The following is a 21,396-nucleotide window of genomic DNA, read 5'->3' as shown; positions in this document are numbered from 1 at the left end:
CTAATGTCTTGCTGGTGGGAATTCCTGAAGTTGAAATTTTTCTCTGAAATCAACACCAATTTTTTGTTTTATTAACAACATATTTCCTAAGAATATGAACCTAATTGTGGTAAAAAAATATTGAAAATTGCATGCTTTTGAGGCGCTTGAACTCAAAGTAGTTTTTTTATCCCATATTTTTTCATCTATTTTGCTTAAAAACCCATATTTTAAATAATAACATAGTCCCAGAATTAGGTTCATATAAATTAGAATTGAATAACGAAAAAATCCCAAAAAATTTTTGAACAATTGGTCGATAACTTTTTAAGCTAGAATTCCCACCAGTTGAAAAAAAGTAGTTTCGAGAAAAACGGTGTTCTAACTAACGCGCGCTACGGTGCGGAACCGACGGGTAGTCACTTAAGTGCTCATAGAATCGGGAATAATGCGAATTTCGCTTTAAAATGTTTACCACATATTCTTGAGTAGCTATACTAACGATTTATGCAAATAAAACAAAATCGATTTTTTGATCGATCTAAACCGGTTTCCCCCCTTTAACATGTATTTTATTCATGAAATTTTTCGATACATAATTATTCTTAAAAATCTTAATACCGGACACGCATTGTACATACATAAATCTTGGCCTGCTTAAGTGAATACATTGGGCCATGGAAAGATTTCCAAAAATCTGCCCTCCTTGAACTTATCTGTCTCGCCTTGTAAATAGTTGCCAAAAATATTAGCAACCAATGCAATGTTTAAACCAACCTGGACTATTGTACTCCTCACTACAGCTACCCTCCGTTAAACGCTCGGAACATTTGTGGTTGCTGCTGCTTTCGGTACTGCTGGCATCTTGACGACGGTAGTGACGGCTGTCCGCTGAACGCCATTTCGTTTTAAACATGGTTTTGGTGTTTCAATTTCTGGTAGTGAGGAGATTGTTTTCCTGTTTTTCTTAATACTAAAATAAGTAATTATCAAAATTGTATATATTTTACTTTTATTTGCAATAAATACTACTACTATTACAGCTACTACCAAAATATATATTGTACATAAATATTAACATACTCGGTTTCAATATCGTAGCAGTGGCCACATTGCGTATTTGTCAACCGACATAAAATATGTCAAAAATTTTGAAATTACCTTCTAAAAATTATTGAATTATGTTTGAAGAATATTTGTCTTATAAATTTTCGAATCGAAAGTTAATGCTTAGGAAGGAAAATCTGCATAATAAAAGGGATCGCCGCACTCATTTCATTTCATCATGAGCTTCAGTAATGAAGCAAGTAACTCTCGAGTGCTTAGTGAGGATAAACTCGTTAAAAAACAAAGTACTTGGAAAGGTAAGCCTTCAATGTATTCTTAACTTCAATGTTTACATGCATATATGAGTGTGATATATAAAATACTCATATTCAAAATAAAATCGTGTGGTAATGGCAAATTAGTTTTAAGTATTTTTTCTAATCAGTAATTTAAACCCATAATCTGCACTATTAATGTTAAAATTTAAAAAGATATAGTTCCAAAAGTTGAACATAATATTAAATGAAAAACGAAACGTAATGGATTTTAATATTTGTGTACATACATATGTTTGTATATTCGTAGCAAAAATGTTCGATTGCAAAAGAATTCGCCGCGACTGCTCATAGATTAGGTGAGGTTGAACTGGTTGACTCGCAGGCACGCATAGATCGGTTCGAAAATTTGACTCCCCATAGCGATGATTTCAATCGCTTTGAGCAATATTTTTACTTGCAGAAAGATAATGTATTAAATAAGATAAAAAAATGAGTCCCTGGCCTTACTTTCCAAACATATGCATCCATATTTTCGCATACAGCTCTTACAGAAACGAGCAACTTCGTTTCAGATTCATACTGGCATGTAATGTAAAGTAATACGTAAGTGTGTAAGTAAGTTGTTAGTGGAGTTAAGCCAACGCTTAAACTCTCGTTCAAATGGCCTCCTCATTGATGGTCAGCAGTTCTCATATGTAGCTATATATTTTTTGCAAAAAATAGTATTAATACATAACTTCAAATGGTGCAGAATGGTATAGAAATTAATTTGATGACAAAAAAAGTTTCATTGTAAGGATATTTAGTTGGTTTATCACTTGACAAACAGAAAAACATTTTTATCGACAACTGAAAGCTCTGATAACTTTTCACACTTCTCTCATTTGAGAGAAAAATTAAAACTTGGAACAGCCGTTAAAATCACAAAATGGCTCCCCGATTAGAAGATTACGTAGAACAATCGGGTACAACAAAAATAAACAACTACATATTCATACAAGCCCATCTATCTAAAAAAACCGAAACGAATTAAAAACAAAATAAAATAAATGAATTACGCCCTAAAATAATATACTTCCAAGACAACATAAAAGCATATGCAAAATCAGACGGAATTTAGTAAAAAAAACCAAAAAGAAATACACTAAAAGATATAAAACCTTAGATTTAAAACAAAAATGATTCAAACAATTTTGAACTCACAAATGGTGGAATACCTTGTCAGTTTGTGGATTTTCATTCCATTTTAGATAAAATTAAAAAAAGAACATCCGTTAAAACGAAAATTATATGAAATATTTGATTTAACATCAATTATTCTACATTTCAATTTCAAAATCTTTAATAAAAATTGTATCTATTACTTTTAACATTTATTGCCTTCCTGGAATTTTATATGCCGATTGAGCAGGTTTTAATTAAGCTAAGCTAAATCAGCTTAAGTGGTAACGAAGCAAATACACCACTACGTGCCGCTCGTACCTTAAATTTATGCGTTGTTGCTATCATAAAGGCTGGTTGCGTACTCAACTGAGAAATGAATTCCGCTCTCGATGAGAAAAAGTTCATCACTCCTGTAAGACAATTTGCAAATAATAGATGAATACAAAAAAATGGGTGACAATATCCAACGCATTTAAAATATTCGGGGAAAAGATCTTCAGACTCCTTCGTTCGTTCACAAATAAATAAGATGAGAAATCCCTGAAAATCAATAACAATTATTTCCACAAACTTCTGAACCTCACCGGGCAAGAATTGATTGCCATAGCGGTAATGCTTATATATATATTGTACTTATATAGAGAGGACGAACTGGTTAAGCTTTCGCACAAGTGCTTAAAATGCCATATTAAGCCGTATAGGGCAGATACATAAAACGAAAAGAAAAGCAAGAATTTTGAAACATGTATTATATTCTAAATTACATTTCAAAAAGGGGACAGAGGATTATGGAATACGAATTTGATCCTTAGAGATATTCTAAACGACATAATTATCGCAGAGCATCATAAAATTATTCAAAAGCAATCAATATTTACAAATTCTGAAAAAACGTAAAATGCATATTTTACAATCTTCTTAGTGTGGCAGAGCCAATAAAATTTGAAAATTCATTGAAAATATCGCCTTGAATACAAAGCTACCAGAAACTGCTGATTGGTAGATATGTATATTTTTGAGGATTACAGCTCCTATTCAGGCGTTAGTCTAGTCTTTTGAATATTATTTTCGCTTTACATAAATATTTAAATATAGTACACTATGGGTACATCCCATTTCCTTAATGTTGTTGGATGTAAAGTTAGAAAAATCATCTCTTAAAATTAATTGTTCCACCATCTTGTTAATTTTTACTTTTTAAAATTTTTTTTACATTTTACAGATATTACTAGAAGACGGCTGGATGTAATAATTTTTGGGGCAACAGGTTGTGCAGGACGTTTTACAGTAAGAGAAGCAGTGCGAGCGCTCAAACCGTATTCATGGGGCGTTGCAGGCCGAAATAAGGTAAGTCACTATATCGTAGAAGTTTATCTACTCTTAAAAAATGCATGTACGTATGTTATTAATATTAATAGCAAAAAATGAGAGACCTTTTGCAAGATATTGGCATTCAATCTAGAAAAAATCTATCGAAAATTCCCATAGCTGTTGCAAACCTAAAACAGAAAAGATCGCTTTATAGATTGGCAAGAAAATGCCGAGTAAGTATTTAATACTTAAAATAAAAAAGGTCTGGGCTGAACTTCATACACCAGCGCACATTTTAGTAAAATTTAATTGATGTGGCTGGTAATTTTTAGAATCAAACAGACTCATCGATAATGAGAAGTGAAAGCATTTATGCTTAAGTTTATTTATATTTAAGAAGTGATTAATAATTAAACAAAAGGGATTATTAACACTATAAATATATTAATTTACCACTAAAGAAGTCGTTCACGTGCTTTAATCATTATATTTTATTTTAAATGCAGCTCACAATTTTTGAAGAGTTTAATAATAGGGTTTCATATAACTAGACTTTCCACTTTTTCGAACTTCCAATCAATAATTAAAAAGCGAGATTACTTATACACAATTTCTTACAAATTAAAACAATCTGAAATTATAAACACATTTTTTCCCGTACAACCCTGCGTTTTCGATATCGTTATCGATAATTATTATTACGGATGTAAGGAGAAGCGTCAGAGTAAAAACTAAATAAAATGGACGCCGGCAAAGAAAAGAGGTTTGTACAAAGTGAAGTCTAAAATAAGCAAAACTGGCGACATAAAAATGTTTTTGATGGCGCCATCTTAGTAGTGAGTTAGTGCGTTTGAAGTTACATCCCTAGCTGATTTCCAGTGAAAGCTTGGTGACATTCGGTTCAGTGGAAGCAAAGTTATTGCGTCTAAAGTGTCAGTATGTTTGTGTCATCGGTCCAAAAATGAGTTTCGAACAAAGAGCTAATATCAAATTTTGTTAAAATCGGCAAAACGTTTACCGAAACATTTGAATTGATGAAAAAAGTTTATGGCGATGATTGTCTATCTCGTGCCAGAGTTCATAAGTGGTTTGCACGTCTCAGAGATGATTGTGAGGACATAAATGACAATGAACATACGACCCAAAATCAGTAATCACCGAAAACTCCATCGAAATTTTTCGTAAATTTATAAAAAATTAACTGAAATCATCGTTGAAATTCATGCAATCTGAGTTGAATATCTCCAAAACATGGATTTTTCGCATTTTAACTGATCATTTGAGCTTACGAAAGGTCTGTGCACGTTTCATTCCGCACTTGTGGACTGAGGACCAAAAATTGCTCAGAATTCAACATTCGAAAGATCTCATTGAAGAGGCGAGAAAAGACGAGAACTTCCCTTACAACATTGTAACTGGTGGTAAAACGTGATGTTTCCAACATGACGGCACCAGACGAACCACCACCCAAAAAATCGCGTTTGGAGAAACCAAAAATCAAGGCGATACTCATTTGATTTTACGATTCCAAAGGAATTGTCCAAAAGTAGTTCGTGCCAACGGGCCAAACAGTCAATGCAGTTTTCGTCGAATTCGTCCTTCATACCGCGAAGGAGGAAGCTGGGGCTTATTGCATGATAATGCACCATCTCATCGATTCACTCTTGTGGATATGGCTCCCTTCTATGACTTCTACCTATTCAGAAAATTGGTCATGAAAGGAAAACGTTTTGCATCCGTAGAGGCCATCCAAAAAATTTGTACCGACATCCTGAAGGACATTCCGGTCAATGACCTGAAACACTCTTTCGAAAAGCTTTTAGATCGCGCAAAACAGTGTATCGAGGCTAGAGGGTACCATTTTGAATAAATAAACTCGAAGTTATCAGAACAAAGCTCTCGTCGTTTCTATTTTAGCTCAGTCTTGTTTATTTTCGGCTTCATCTTGTAATATACTGCCGGAGCTTAGACCTTTTGCCCTTATTTGTAATTACGGTACAGTTTATGCTTAAATTATTTTCACTGGCGCAAAATTAAACATCCGATTTTGTTTTTGAATAAGTTTCTTATTAAATAGAAAAAAATTGTTGAAAATTTTGGATGATGAAAATCTTTGTTTTGTCTAGTTCACAAGGGTCAAATATGATTGACGTTTGCCATTTGCAAAAATTATAAACCTTCCGATAGGGTGTTTAATTTTGTGCCACCATAAGTTTCATATAAAAATGTGCGTACTTATATTAAATCAGTTGTTTTAAAATAAAAGTTTGTAGTAAAGTTGATATATTTATGTCCATGCCTGTTTTTATAGAAATTGTCACTTTTACAGATTCTAATTAATTGCGTTGGCCCTTATGAATCATACAGCGAGAATGTTGTCAAAGCCTGTATATTAGCGAAAACCCATTATATTGATCTCTGTATTGAGTCTCACTTTATGGACTACATACACTATAAATTCGATGAATTAGCTAAAAAAAGAGGTGTCTATGTTATAATGAGTTGCGGACTGCAAAGCTTGCCTGCAGACGTTGGTATCAACTATATGAGAAATCACTTTAACGGCAAGTTTACAAATTAACATTTATATTTTCTCAGTAATGATACGCGTTTATATTTCTTTGTATTTTATTTTATATAATTTAAGGGGTATATTATTTTTCAAGCGAAAATTTTTTTATAATTGATCAATGCAGCCGCTATCAACTTATTTCAAGACTTTCACTTCGACTTCACTTGCCTGGTTTGCTAGTTGTTATTGTAAAAGAGATTAACAAAGATAACAAGTCATTGTGCATGAACACAGCTTGGCTGCAAGAATGGCAGAAACAAGATTGCGCCCATCAGAGAATGCGTGACGTCGCATTAGCGGAGTTGTGCAGTGTTGCCAACCATTTGCTCTTCGCAATAAATTTAGTTTTTTTTTATACCCAAAATGCGAAAATTTTTAAGTTTGGTGTTTGTTTCTTTTTTCTAATTTAAAACCACCGAAACTGTAAGTTAAAAAAACTGTATTATTAAAAAAAATAATGTTAAAAAGGACTTTGAAAAGATTTTAGTGTTAATGAAAATTTGTTGGTTCTTATAGATTTTGATATTTTGAAAGGAAAAATTCAAATTTTGCTCCTTTAAACGTTATGCAAGAATATTGAATCTTCTTCTCTCAACTCTTCTTAACATTTACACATTTAAAAAGCGCTAAATTTATTAATGCGAATTAAAACTAGGAACTCTATGGTTGGGACATAGGGCATCAAGAGGTGTATTCGTAGTAAAAATTAGCAACAAAATACCAAAAAATACTGAAGAAACCATAACGACATTTTTACAAAAAGAGTACCTTATCTTGTTACATAACCTGAAATATAGCAAAAAAGTCGTTCTCTAAACTTTTGTTTCTCTTAACAAAAACCTCATAAATAAAAATGTAAAAATTTGATATTTTATTTTCTTTAAATGCGCAGTTAGTGCGGTTTTCTTTCCAAAGCTAGACAGCACTGCAGTAATGAGAGAGAGATTTGACTGCTGAAAGGAGAAGAACACCAACAATAACAGCAAACGCGCGCAATGCGACCAGATGTTAAAAAAAAGTAAAGCTAAATAAAACTGAGTGAATTATTGAACTTTTTTTTGAAAAATGTATATTTTACAAATTATAAACATTACATTTTAATTAGAAAAGCCTAGAAAAATGTCATGAAGAAAGCACTAAAACTTCGAGACTGCCCCGCCTTCTCTCGAATCAGGTTTGAGGTCCTTGGCACTGATGTGTTAAGAAGCGACCATCTTGGCTCCTTGACACCACAAGATCTACTCAGATTTCTGCGGATAAATCTACCCGTTAAAGAAATTTAAATGGGAATCCAAGTGTAGTACAATGGACTTAATTAATGTCTGAGTGCTGCACTTGCTAGTTGTCCCGACAAAAAAAAAAGTTTCGAAAATGGTAATCTGGCCCTACTGGTGCTAATACGACATCACTCATTGTCAAATTCGCTTAGAACAAAGTAACGGTACAACGATAGGCGCCATCTCATTACTCTTTCCATTATGGCTTAGCTGTAGGATAAGCGTAAATTTAAAAGTTAATTTCAAGAATGATAAAATACAACATTTCGCCTCCTCCCTTGGCCGTGACGTCGGTATTTATTTCTACTTAGCAACCTTATTCTGTGCAATTGACAATTTCAACAGTTTGCTTATTTATCAAGATTGAAAACACTATATTAGTTTACAGCAAAAAAAAAATCCATGCAATTCCTAAGTAAAGTTGGTTGCTGAGTACGAGAACTCACCTAATTTTTTTATTTCGTAAAATCACATACATTCATATATACAAGTATACGTACTTAAATTCTTTAATCTTCCCCTTTACAGGCACTATAAACAGCATTGATGCTTATATGGAATTTTGGACTAATAAACCATGGGTTTTTGGCTCAATAATGAATGTTTGGGCAAGTTTCATTCTGGGGAATAGCAACATGAGAAGATTTCGAAGAAAATTGCTTCCGAAGATGAATCCGGTAGCCCCATGCAGGTAAAAAACGAGTCACTTTTCACATTGCTTTGTATTATCGAAGTTTTCATTTGCCATTAGAACCATAATAAACGAACCAAACGTTGTAAAAGGATTTGGTATTCCTGCGCCCACAGTTGATGAGGATATTGTTGACCGCACTCAATTATACTTTCTAGAAGAAAAGGACCTGAGGCCAATACAGTATCACAATTATATTGTGTTTTCGTAAGCTGCATTCATACTTTTCGTTTTCATACTCGTTTGTTGGTGACACTACGATATTTCGCTTTTCGATGTCTTGTTAGGGCCTGCTTGTAAATATAATAACAATCCCATAGTATTTTACTGATTCAAATTACGTTCGCAATCTCATCTTAAGGTAACATAAAATTAGCAAATAACATACAAAGTCCATCCCAGAGGTTGTGGGTTCAAGTCCCACGTAAAGCACGGTCTCGCACTTTTCCAAATTTACCTACTTTCTCTATTTCTAAAGAAAAAAAAATTCATACCTCAACCCCTAAAACTTATCCTTTCCATCCCCTTACTCCCGCACCATAGTCAGCGCATTATTTGCATTTACACAATGCAAAAGGAGTGGTATTACATCAGTTGCGCCAGCAAAAAGGAAGCGGGCGATCGCGGTAATAGCACAGACACACGAAATTTAGTGAAGTCCTCAACCATATCTGTGCGATCCTTCTGCCAGAAAAATGTGGACATTCCCACTACTTAGGACTGGTAGCGGCAGGCTATTCACCTACCCTGTCAGAAATCCAAATAGATTAACGAAACCAACGCAAGACTGAGTCTTGTCGAGGCCCTGTGCTCCTAAGAGGAGTGAACAAGGAAAAAAATATATATATAAACGATGCCGTACGTCAAAAACCATTTTTTCCGTGAATACTATTTAGCAATTTATGATAAGTACCCGGAAAATCGAGCTTCGTTCGGTGCCTTTCTTCACATACTTTATTCTTTTTCCACTATTAAATTTCAAAATCATTAGAAATGTGTTCTTGTTCAGCAAAAATACATACTTAGTCCTGCCATAAGTTCTGTTACAAGTAAAGTCCATTATACGATGATATGAAATTAAAATACTTTTTTTAAAGAAGTTAGTTTTATTTAATTTTCATTAGAAATACTCACCATTTGCTTTTACACAAGCCTTCAAACGATTAAGCCAATTAGCTATTGCAACACGCACGGTTGCCATGGATATTGGCCTCGCTGCTCGAACCAAAGATTGCTCGAGACTCTCCGAAATTCTGTGAGGTCTTCAACAGACCATGTCCTCCAATTCTGACCACAAAGTGTAGTCGAATGGATTCAGATTTGGACTTCCTGATGGCCAATCTTCTACGGCTATGAACCCAAGAATATTGTTTTTAGCCAATGCTGTCAAGTTTTTGCCTTATGGGTTGGAGCGGAATCTTGCTGGAAGATTCAACACTCTCCATTGAAGAGAGTACTGCTGTTTCACCACGCCTTCTAAGACATCCTCCTGGTATTTTTTGCTCCGGTCTTAACCACTTTTTCGCAGCAATCGAGAAGTAACGCATTTACAGGACACTCCCCACCAAGCCATTACGGAGGCTGGATGGATGAATGGTGGCCACGCTTAACCCTTAGAACAACATTTTTTGTGTATCTAAAAGTTTTAGCATAGATTTTGTCGTTTTACTTATTAAAAACCTTTTCAGCAGTGAGAATTTTCACATCTGTGAAAAAAATATTTCCATGGCCGTTGACCGCGTCCCACTGAAGATGGTGCTTGCATCTGTCGAGTCTAGTTTTCTTCAAGCGCGTTGTCAAAAGATGACCAGTTGAGCGGCGGAAGGCTTTCATGTGGAGATCATTTATAATTAGTCTTGGCATCTTGGATCTGTTCGATACATTAATTTCCCTGGACATGATTTTCTGCTTTCTAAGGGGATTTCTACGAGGTGAGTAGATTTGCACAGACAAGTTGTGCCTTCACATGCTGGACATACATTGAGTATGCCAAAGTTGATTCTGGATAAGTAGGAGTTTAACCTACTGCAATATCCACAACGTAATTGAGCCAAAGTTAAGCAGGTCTCGCGAGGCAACTGAAGCTCTTCGTTGGCAATAGATAGTGGTTGGCCTCCGATAACGGCATTCGGGGATCGGGAGCTTGGGAAGGTGGTAACAGTCTCCCAAGAGATATCGTTTAATGTCTCTCTATGCACTGTCCGGTACAATAGTTGTAGTTGTGTTTTGTTCTGAAAGAAACCAAACTAGCCCTGTCTAGTGCACCTTGGCTCGCAGTTGGGTGCAAAATGATTTGGATACTTATTGATAACAGTAATGCCAGGGTATTGGTATTTCTCTGTTATAGCATTTAAGGGGTTGGTCATTATTTGGAAGATCCACAAAATTAATGTGCTCACAGAAGATGACAAATTCCGATATTTTTCTAATGCTACTGTTAGTCCAAGAGCTAGTGGCAGTGTTCCCAACCTACAAGAATCCAACCGCAGCAGATTTAATAGAAAATTGTAACAGCAACAAAAATTAAACGCGTAAAGTACTTTTAGAAACGAACATTTTATTTCTCCCCACAAACAAAATAAAACATTTAGAATAAAATAATCTCAACATAACACAACACTTATTTTTATTTATCTCTTAAGCCTTGTAGTCTGCTGCCATTTAACGTGAAATAGCTGTCAAAATCTATATAAAATTATTGGCCGCGAATTGCGCGTGATATTTCACAATAATTTCACCACAAAGTTGCACCACGTTCACCCTGTGAAAAAGCTCTCAACATGTTGTCAACATGAGGCTAGCAACATTTGTTCAAGCCCGTTTAAATTGCATTGGACGTATTATAATAATTGTGTTCAAATTGAAATTCAGCAAAAATTACCTAGACTGTCGGTCTAGTCATTGCATGCCGGCTGATATTAAGAGTCATTATTATTATTTGCTAGATCGCCTGCCGAGGGCGCAAAGAATTATGATAGATTTTATGTGGAGGATACCCAAAACGACCGTCAACTGTTCCAGTAGTGATGGGGGTTGTTAAGGGTTTACATGAAACTTGTTAAACAAAATTTTTATGTTTTTTATCCAAACTAAATTTCACAATATCAATTATTTACGTAAGGTAGTGTCAAACTTGTACGTAGTGTGCAAACTTTTGAAAGAAAAGGTAAAGTCTTTTGAGTTGATACCAAGGCGCATTCATTAAAGGTGTTGGCACTAGACCAATTACAATGTTCTGTACATTTGATTGTCAAAGCAAAGTATTGGCAAAGTAGAAAACAATGAATGAATTCGCCTTGACTTATTCTGAGCTGACAACCACACGGACACGGCGAAAGAAAAAAGCAACTCAGCTGATTTACCAACAACTCCTTTAATAGATTCGCCTTGGTTGATATCATACATATCAAACCGGCCCGAGTCAACTATGAGACTATTTTGGAGTTTTTTTTCTTTTCGTGCTGTATATTTAAAGTAGCCTAAATGTTTACAAAATAGACCTTGGCAAGAAAAAAAAATTAAAAGATAAATCATATTTCAACTAGCAAATCACACGAAAAAAACAAATGAGCTGCTATGGAGAAGTTACCTTCTGTAGATTCGTTTTGTGTTAAACGTTTTAGTTTTTAAGCAGTTTTAAAAAGTGCATAAATTCTCGACTTCCGTTTGTTACACATTCGTGTATAAACATTTTCCAATCGAGTTTATTTTAGAAAATGTTTGTGAATAAATGTAAGAACGTAACCATTTAATTTAAAATGTAAAAGCCTACTACTTTGAAAATCCGGTAACAGAACTTATGGCAGTACTTATTTTTGTTGTTGTTGTTGTTGTTGTAGCAGCATAAGCATTCCCTATACATATATGGAAAATAGTACTGAAGCGACAGTTCTTGGCCGGATATAAATCCGGGCCGTTCCGGTAACATAGAACCGACTGTCATGGGAACGGGCAGTACTTATTAGTAGCCTTGGGTGATCCGTAAAAATCTGCAGAGGCCAAGATACAGTGGAAGAAGTTCAAAGAGGTCGATTTTGGTGTAGCCACGCTGTTTTGTCGCAATCTCCATACGATCAGTGTAAAGGTTTCGCAGTTGTGAAATGTTGCTAGCAACATGCATTGGCTTACCGTTAAATGTTGCTAGCAACATTGATTGTCAAATGAGAAGAAGCGTCTAATTTATGATCATCGCCCCAGAAGTAATTGGCAAATTTTGGCAAGAAAAGTGTTTTTAGACAAATTGTACACATACATAGTGACACACAAAAATATAAAGAAGATTTATTTACACTATTTGCGAAGACGATTCGTCTAAAAATGGTGTATTCAAATTTTTTTAACATATCATGGATTTCAAGCGACATGTGCATTTTGCTGGCGTGTTACGCGATGTTTTCACGGCGTGAACTGAGAGTACTTTGCCGTGAGATATGTACATACGAAAACTCAGCATGTTTCACGGCAATGCAATTTCTATGGATTTCGACAGCTATATCGCGCGAAATGCGCACTTAATATAGGGTGGGCCATGTAAAATTTGTTTTTTGAATCGGTTATAAAAAGAAACAAACCAATCAAAAAACTAAAATTCAAACTTTTTTTTTTATTTTGAATATTGAACATTGCCATTTATGAATGAAAAATAATATTATATATAATAAAAATAATAAAATATAAATATAAATGACTGCCTCGACTGGCTTTACAGTAGGCCATTCGATCAACCCAATTTTTAAGCACATTTTCGATTGTTTGGGCTCCAATTTCATGAATAACAACTTCGATTTCGAGTTTTAAAGCATCAATCGTCTCTGGATGTTTCGCATAGCATTTGTCCTTAACGGCTCCCCATGTCGTCCATGTCATCCTCTTCAATTTTTGGAAATAACTCGTTGAGCATGTCACGGTAACGCTCGCCATTTACTGTAAAAGCGGCTCCTCGCTCATTTTCGAAAAAAAATGGCCCGATGATGCCGCCAGACTAAAACCGCAGAAGAGGAATTCATTAAATTCGAACTTTTGCCAGATTCAGTTGCAAAAAGCGTGCCGAAGAATGTTGCTCCAACTAGTGTTTTGCCACCCGGATTTTGAGTACCGCCTGTCGAAATTTATAAGATTCCCATTACTTCAGAGAAAATTAGTTTTAAAACCTAAATTAAAACTTATAATTTTTTAAAAATGATTTAAAAAAAAGTTCAATATTGCTTATGCACATCTTCAAAACCACTACAAGCGATTGTATTATTTATCATAATTTCTTAAGATTGGTAAACAAAAGCATAGAAAATCTACTGCTAGAAATGCTTAGAAAGAATTATTTTATCTGAGTTAACTGATAATTACAATAATTATTTAACAGTAATTTAGCCAATCGACCAAGACTTGTTTAATTCCAATTAATTATTACAGAAACCCTGCCATCGCCTTGCTTCTTGTTTGCTGGTATTACATCATTTTGATTTTTTCACAACTCTCATGGACTCGTCGTTTACTATTAAAATGCCCTCGTATATTCTCATTTGGACTTTTCTCCTTCGGACCTAACGAGGACAATGCAGATGAAATATTTTTTCAAATAACATTTAAAGCAGAGGGTTGGGATCAAAGCACAAAACTCATTCGAAATACATTTGCTGATTCACCCAATAAAGTTGTAGTGGGCAGTGTAAGTGGCACCTGCCCCTTCTATGGCGTGGCATCGGTTTGTCTCTTGGTCGGCGCAATAACGATACTTAATGAACGCTCAAAACTTCCACATCGGTTTGTGAATCTAATCTAGATTATTAAATTTACAATAATATTCAAAGTAACATTTTTGACCATTTCCAGAGGAGGAGTTTACACCCCAGGAGCGGCATTTGAGAAAACTAAAATCATAAAGGAACTTCAAAAATATGAGCACGGACTATACTTCGAAATTTTAAGCACAAATCGAATTGATAAGAGCTGTTAACGCACTTTAATAGAATGCCTGCATACTTAACTTTTTTAACTCTGAATAAACACCTATTTATTATTAAAATTTGATACAGCTGAAACAGAAACTGTGACGTTTTCATTCCAGGCATAGACAGGGCTTAAGGCACATTTACGAATATCTGATGAATAAAACAGAAGTACAAAAATAAACATCAGATTTGGAATAATATGCCTTAGTGCACTGAATAGATTCTGTAACAGCTGTTGTTGTTGTTGTTGTAGCAGTAACTTTGCCCTGTCAGTGTAGTGTAGTCACCGGTTGTCTAACGGAAGTCCCAGAAAACTTGCTGTTTCGACAGGTTGGGTTCAGAGGGAGAGGGGTGTTAGATGAGTGGATTTGATGGGGCATGTGAAAAGGTGGTTAATGTCGTGCGGGGTACCTTCACATGGCGGACATATGTTTATTATGTCGGGTAGGAGTTCACCTGCTACAGTATCCACAACGCATTGTGCCAAGGTTACGTGGGACTTTCGGGGACGTTGGAGCTCTTCGTATGCAATGGGTGGTGGTTGAACTCCGATGACGGCATTCGGGGGTCGGAAGCTTAAGAAGGTGCTAAGAGTCTCCCGATGAATGTCGTTAATTGTCTGTCTGTACACTGTCTGATCCAGTAAATGTCTGTCTGTTTTGTCCTGGATCTCGTCCGCGTAGTTGAGGAGGTGACCGTTGGCATGCCTGAGAGGCGGCTCAGACTCAAGCAGGTGTCTGCATGGGTGAGACCTGTGGTAATACCCTAACAGGAACTGCTTGCTGAGCAGTTTATTATACTGTTTGGCAGGGAGCACATGGGTTTCGTCATGTAAATGTCGTACTGGGGACATCAGAAGACATCCTGTCGCAGTCCCAATGGCAGTGTTTTGACAAGTCCGTAACTTCGTCCACTGCGAATCACTGGTTCCAGGCGACTAGACAGGCGCAGCATAGTTTAAAACCGGCCGGCCTATTGCCGTCATCCGCACGTAGTATGTTACCGGAATGACTAGGGTTTTTCCCGACCAAGGGCTACCACCCCAGTAAACTAGCCCTGTCTAGTGTACCGTTCCGTAACAGCTCGAAATGGCCGGGTCCAAAAACGGCGCAAATAAAAAATTTGCTTACGGAAAGCAAATTTCTTCCAAGACGGAAAAATAGCCTGGGAAAGAAATGGCTGAGCTGCAATATGGCGTTCAAAGGCGTAGTGCGAACAAGGGAATATTGAGGAGAAGTTGCAAGCCATTTTTATTGAAAATCAGCTGTGTAAGCTGCAAACGCCACTGGTCTAAGGAGGATATTTCACATTCCATAACGCAAAAGAAACAAAGAGTGGACTTTCGCTTCCGGCTGCTCGTATGTTGCAAAAATGGGCTCAACATGTACAAATAGCTCCTGGAAAAATCGAGTTAAAATAAATAAAAAAATTAAAAACGATATTTAAAATTTTTAGGCTTTTTATTTAACTTCTTTTACACACAAAAATTTTTTTTGTTTTTTAATTCTAATAAATGGCGCTGAAGTTGACCCTCCCGAAAAATTGGACCTGGACGGTGTTGTCCCTTTTGGCTCTTCTATTTATCTAAAACACAAAAACCAAAAAAATATTATTAAGTATGACTGTAGCTATGTCCCGTACTAGAATAAAAAAACTTTGTTTGACAAAATGGCGCGGTTTTGAATTTTCCACTCTAAAAACCGGGTATTTTTCAGTTTTTAATCAAAAAAATACGAAATAATTGAAATAATAATATGATTATAGTACGGGGGATCGCCATTGATGTTGAGAACAACATATTGAAATTTCAGACGATTCGGTTGGATTGTTTTTTTTTTCTTTTTTTTTGACAACACAAAAGTCGAAAAAAGTCGTTTCGAGATAAATTAGTTTAAATTTTGAGGCACAGGATCGCGCGGACCGCTCTCTACCTAGTTAATGAGCTGTAGAAGCTAAAATATTGGAAATTTCCGCATGAAAATTTCACAGTATTTTCTTAAGATATAATACTATACTCTCGAAATATCGAAAAAGCAAAAAATGGATTTTTTCAAATTTCTAGAATCCCCTTAAACTTTTCCGGATTCTCGTAAGCGAGTTCGTGTGTATGGATTGGCTCTTAAAATTAGCATGATCAATTTCATTTGCAATATGCGAGAAATCAGAAGAAGGGCTGTTCGAAAACACAAACACTTCCACACGACACACCGAACTTTAAGAAATCGTATAAGTCACTAGCACACGGTAGGCAGGAAGCATCGATAGGTTGCACAAAAATGTCGACAAAAACTGCAAGCTGGGTTGTATTTGTTGATGATTATAGGTGCAAAATCCGTTGGAATTGAAATCCTACCTGCTCCTTTTCAAAAGTTATTCATATTTTTATGTTTCATGTCGGGACAATTTGGAATCAATATCAAAAGTATAATCTCGTTTGAATTTGTATTATGCAAGAGAATAATAAAGAATCTTACGTAAGTTTTTAGCCGATTTTAATCGTTTCCAAGGTACACCACGTACATGATTCAATGATAAAAGGTTTGCTCAGTAAGCAGCTTTCTCGTTCTCTCTTGACAAATCGGCTCCCTTAGCAAGACACTGGGTTGCTAGCTCTAGAAATTTTGAGTAAAAGTGGAGGAAAAGTAAAATTTGTACAAAAACATTTCATTTTCAAAATGGTCTGCTTACGAGCAACAACTCGCTAAATAGTTTTCATCGGTATGTTCCGGACTATGGTAGTATGACATGGAATACATACCGCTTAAGTCAGGACGAGATAGAGTAATTGACGCAGTCTGAGATTGATGAGTGTATTGTATTGAATAATTGGATAGTCCCAACACAATCGATAACATTGCAGACCTCATTATACAAAAGTTGGGATTGACAGAACTTGTTTGAGCCCACCTTCCAATGGATGGATGAAGCGTCCAGAGAAGGCTTGCAAAGCACAGTACCAGCATGAAAAAGCTTCTCATAAAAAACCATCTACCAGAATCCGCTTAAAACTGTAGGTCTTTGCAATTGTGGAATGCGCGCTACAAATAGGAGGAGGATCTCGGCGAAACACCTAACAGAATTGTACGTGCCAATTATTTATTTATTTTTAACAAAATAGTTTCATATTGGCGAAACGTTGCGATTGGTTTTAAATTTAAAAATTAATTCACAAAATAAAATCTTGGATTATGTGAAATAATTTATTGTTTTAATATTAGGCTTGGCAATTTCCTCTAATCACTTCTATCTATACCATTATTTACATTCAAATATTAATTAAAATTTACTTTTTTAACCGTTCGCAGTTTGTTTCCATTTAAGTAAGAAAATACTTTTTTGCTACCATTTTTACCAAAAAGGATTTAATTTTTTCCACTTTAAGCACCTTCTTAAATGCAACCTTTTGCAAGGGAGTGTCAAAAATCGAATGTCACTAATGAGCAAACCTTTAATAATTGAATCATGCACCACGTAGAGGTAACTTACTTTGTACCTTTTTTTTCTATTTTTTTATGTTTTTTCAGTTTTTTTGTTTTTTTTCAGATTTTTTGTTTTTTTAGATTCTTTTTTATTTTTTTATTTTTAGATATTAAGATGTGTTACTATTTCTGTATATATTATTTAGAATTTGTAAACTTAAGTTTGTAAATTTAAACATGCTGTGATGAAAATGTAACGACAGCTTTCTTTAAGCGACTTATAAAAGATGGGTTATCTAGCAAATTTATTTTAAATCTATTCCAATATTTATTGAACTCGCTATGAACTGACTCTCCAGCCTGCTCGGACCAAAAACCTAAGCCATCATTATTCAAGAATATGATTGCTTCCTCCAAATGCTCCAGGATAATATGAATTTTTAGTGTTTGAGAAATTTCAGTACTTTTTAAGGCTTCACGGAGTTCTTTTAAATTTTTGTTAAAGTCAGTAAGATCAGCTTTTTTGGCAGCAAAGCACTTTTCAACAATTTTATTCATAGCTTTAAATGCAGCAATATAAGGCTGTAAACGAAACAGTCCTGCAAGCTCGTAAATTTCAGGATCTTGCAATTTATCGGCCTCTTTAAGTAATTTTCGACATTGATTGCCTTCAAACATATCTCCTTGATAGCTCTTATGAGATAAACCTAATTTATTCGGCCACAATAACGCTCTATATTTTCCAATTTCCTCAATTTTAACTATACCGTCCCAGAAAAGATGGTTGACAAACCCTTGTAATAGGTGTAGTTCAGGAGGAATGCACTTCTGAAGTACATACAAGTTATCATCTTCAGTAGTGCCGTATTCAATGAATAAAGGGTGATTTACTGCACTGCGACATTCTTTAGACTTTTTTTTGTCATTATCCAAGCTCTTGAATTTAAAGTAGTCATCTTTTAAATGCTTGTAGGTCTTTAAATCAAGATTTTTGTCATCACTGCTTATATAATTTTCCTCAATCATTTTATTATAACTTTTTAATTCATTTAATGTGACGAAGCAATAAGGGCAAGGGTAGAAAGCCGTTGCAGTTTGCTACCCATTGACCAATAGAACGAGCTTTAATTCTCCAACAAATTTAAATGGTATCTCATTGAGTTTCGTCAATTCAACCAAAATTTTAAAATTATCATAGGTCTCTTTAATCCGAGGCACTATGCCTAATTAAATACACTAGTCAACTTACGTTTATTTGCCATACTTCCACCAGTAGAGTAAGTTGAAACATTTTTACTTTTATCCAAGTCATTTTCTTTCAAGTCGTCTTCTGGAATTGATATTGAAAGAGAAACTTTGAAGAAATCTTGTCCTCCATCTGCCATTACTTTTACTTTTGATTGTTCAATGTTTCGATTTTCAAAGACAAAGTCTACGAGTTCTGATGCAGTAGCATACACAACTGGTCTCTGTTTAATATATTACCATCTTGGGATGTTTCGAATTCGTAGAAACCTTCTTTATAAATGTGTTCCAGGATATTAGATTTTTCATACAAATGTTGATTGTAATTCTTGGGAACTGAGTTTCTACCAGCAGAACTACGAATGAAGTTAGCCAATTTTTTCATATCATTTGTAGACGATCCAGTATTAGCTTGGAAATTGTCTAATCTTTCGGCAGAAAATCTTAATTCTTTTTCTTTTTTTTTATTAACAGTTACCCGAACCTTCGATCCCAGAGTATTTAACACGAGCTCATCTTTATCTTCGTTATCATTGTTGGATATTTTTTTTTTCAAAATTTTAGTTATTATTTGGTTCTGCTGTTTCTCGGGTAACTTTTGTACTATAGTCAAAACATTCTTACGAGCATTAGAAGTAGAAGGGCCTCTGCAAGAATGTGATATGCCTTTACCTATTTGTTGAAAACAACTGTTACATAACTCAGTAGAAGTTCTCGGTTTAGTTGCCTTTGCCTCATTTTTAGAAAGTAAATCTTTTTGTTGCGAAGTATCATCAAAACACTTGTTTACGTCAATATTTGTAGAGAAATCCCTAATTTGGCCTCTACCTTTTTTTGTTTTTTATGACTCGTAACTCGTGCTGTTAGACAGATGTAACAATTACAACCCATCGTTCTTGTTTCTTTTGATAATTTAAGATCCTCGTAATTGGGCATAGTTGGACAAGGTCTTTTGAAAATATCATTTCCATATTCATTTATAGTTAGTCGGCAAGAGCTACATGAACTTTTTGGGAATATACTATTATAAATATTAAATTCACCATTAATGTGCTTTTTTATAACTTCAATGTGTTTTTCAGATAGCAAGAAATGATGGGAAGGTTTATTTTGGAAAATAATTTTTTCCCCACAAAGAGCGCATACTTTTGTGAGATTTTCTTCATGATCGCATTTATAAAGCGGATGCTGACTATTCAGCTGACTATTCATTATTAATTAATCTTCTCATATAAGAATTTCTAAAACTAGAAAATACATTTGCCAGAAAACACTAATATTAATAGTTTAAACTATACTTTTTTATTGCGGGAAGCACTCGACTGCCCTCTGCCACCTAGCGGCATTTATCGTATTATATACCATGTATTGAGTATACAACACTTTTACATATCTATTTAGAAAATAACTTTTGATATTTATTCCAAATTGTCCCAACCTGAAATATAAAAATATGAATAACTTTTGAAAAGGAGCAGGTAGGATTTCAATTCTAACGGATTTTGCACCTATAATCATCAACAAATACAACCCAGCTTGCAGTTTTTGTCGACATTTTTGTGCAACCTATCGATGCTTCCTGCCTACCGTGAGCAGGTAGTTTATGAAGAGAGACTTGTAAGTGAAACCAAACTAATGCTTGTTTACAAGTACTAACTTAAAGGCATTGCCTTAAAGCCCGGACAACCAAATAGAGTTCGATCCAGAACTTCACAAATTGGATTACGATGGCTTGAGAACATCGCTGGCTATACATATACATATTCAAGTGACTCCATCTTTATTTCTATACTGATGTCGACAAAATTCGCAGGAAGGAGCTGAAGCAAAATATTCTAAGCCACTTATCTGAAGGCGAATTATGTAAACCCACTCCAGAAATGATGAAAGTTAAGGATTTTATAGATATTATATTCATTTTTAATGAGATGTTTACGTGTAACGCATATTTAAATACTTATTCATTTATATTTATTTCTTACTGCATAATATAATTTTACAAGATTTTCATATAAACATTTTATAGCCGAGGTAGCTTATAATACAAAAAAATGATTGATGGGCGGCGCATTGCTCAAGGCTGGAGCCACAGGGATATGGCCACGTGGTAACGAAAGCAACACAGGACCGTGTGGTCCACTCTCTGTGTGGCTTAAGGCCAGAGCAGATCTTACAATGAATGCACAAAATAGAATAGATCGAACAGAGTGTTCTCCAGAGTTGGAAAGTGGTCCAGTGGTGAACGCCGAAAGATGGGATTTACCAAACTGAGGTAGCAGTCCTTGGTGAGGAAAACCACGGTATTTCCAGTACGTAGAACCTGATGCTAAGAATGATAAAAAAATAGTTTGCTTTACGCTTTTACAATTATTTAATTATGGTAGTACTGAATGTGTAGAAAGCCTTTATTTTACTGAATAAAAACGGAAGTGTAAATCCAAGGCGAATATTTTAAAGGTGGTGTT

At 35.0% G+C, this 21,396-nt stretch overlaps 1 protein-coding gene across 3 annotated transcripts; it reads left to right on the top strand.

The window, feature by feature from the left end:
- Nucleotides 1-1,130: 1,130 nt before the first annotated feature.
- On the top strand, nucleotides 1,131-14,356 carry LOC128867170 (saccharopine dehydrogenase-like oxidoreductase). 3 transcript variants are annotated; one of them, XM_054108266.1, is made up of 8 exons: nucleotides 1,132-1,343; nucleotides 3,691-3,815; nucleotides 3,887-4,012; nucleotides 6,109-6,343; nucleotides 8,157-8,319; nucleotides 8,380-8,526; nucleotides 13,729-14,079; nucleotides 14,149-14,356. In XM_054108266.1, exons 1-8 carry the CDS (start codon nucleotides 1,265-1,267, stop codon nucleotides 14,270-14,272), a joined length of 1,350 nt encoding a protein of 449 aa, XP_053964241.1. In that variant the 5' UTR covers nucleotides 1,132-1,264; the 3' UTR covers nucleotides 14,273-14,356. The 3 variants fall into 3 exon arrangements, with proteins under 3 accessions (XP_053964251.1, XP_053964241.1, XP_053964247.1); XM_054108276.1 differs by lacking the exon at nucleotides 8,380-8,526 and having other exon boundaries at nucleotides 1,131-1,343; XM_054108272.1 differs by lacking the exon at nucleotides 3,887-4,012 and having other exon boundaries at nucleotides 1,134-1,343.
- The last annotated feature ends 7,040 nt before the right edge of the window (nucleotides 14,357-21,396 follow it).

This window comes from Anastrepha ludens, chromosome 2 (assembly GCF_028408465.1).
Source record: "Anastrepha ludens isolate Willacy chromosome 2, idAnaLude1.1, whole genome shotgun sequence".
NCBI lineage: Eukaryota > Metazoa > Arthropoda > Insecta > Diptera > Tephritidae > Anastrepha > Anastrepha ludens.
This window is presented reverse-complemented; position numbering and strand designations above follow the sequence as displayed.

Excerpts from the sequence above, each read along its gene's own strand:
- LOC128867170 (XM_054108266.1), top strand. The coding sequence starts at position 1,265 with ATGAGCTTCAGTAATGAAGCAAGTAACTCTCGAGTGCTTAGTGAGGAT. Across the intron at positions 1,344-3,690 it reads AAAACAAAGTACTTGGAAAG|ATATTACTAGAAGACGGCTG; the intron begins GTAAGCCTTCAA and ends TACATTTTACAG. Across the intron at positions 8,527-13,728 it reads CACAATTATATTGTGTTTTC|AAACCCTGCCATCGCCTTGC; the intron begins GTAAGCTGCATT and ends TAATTATTACAG.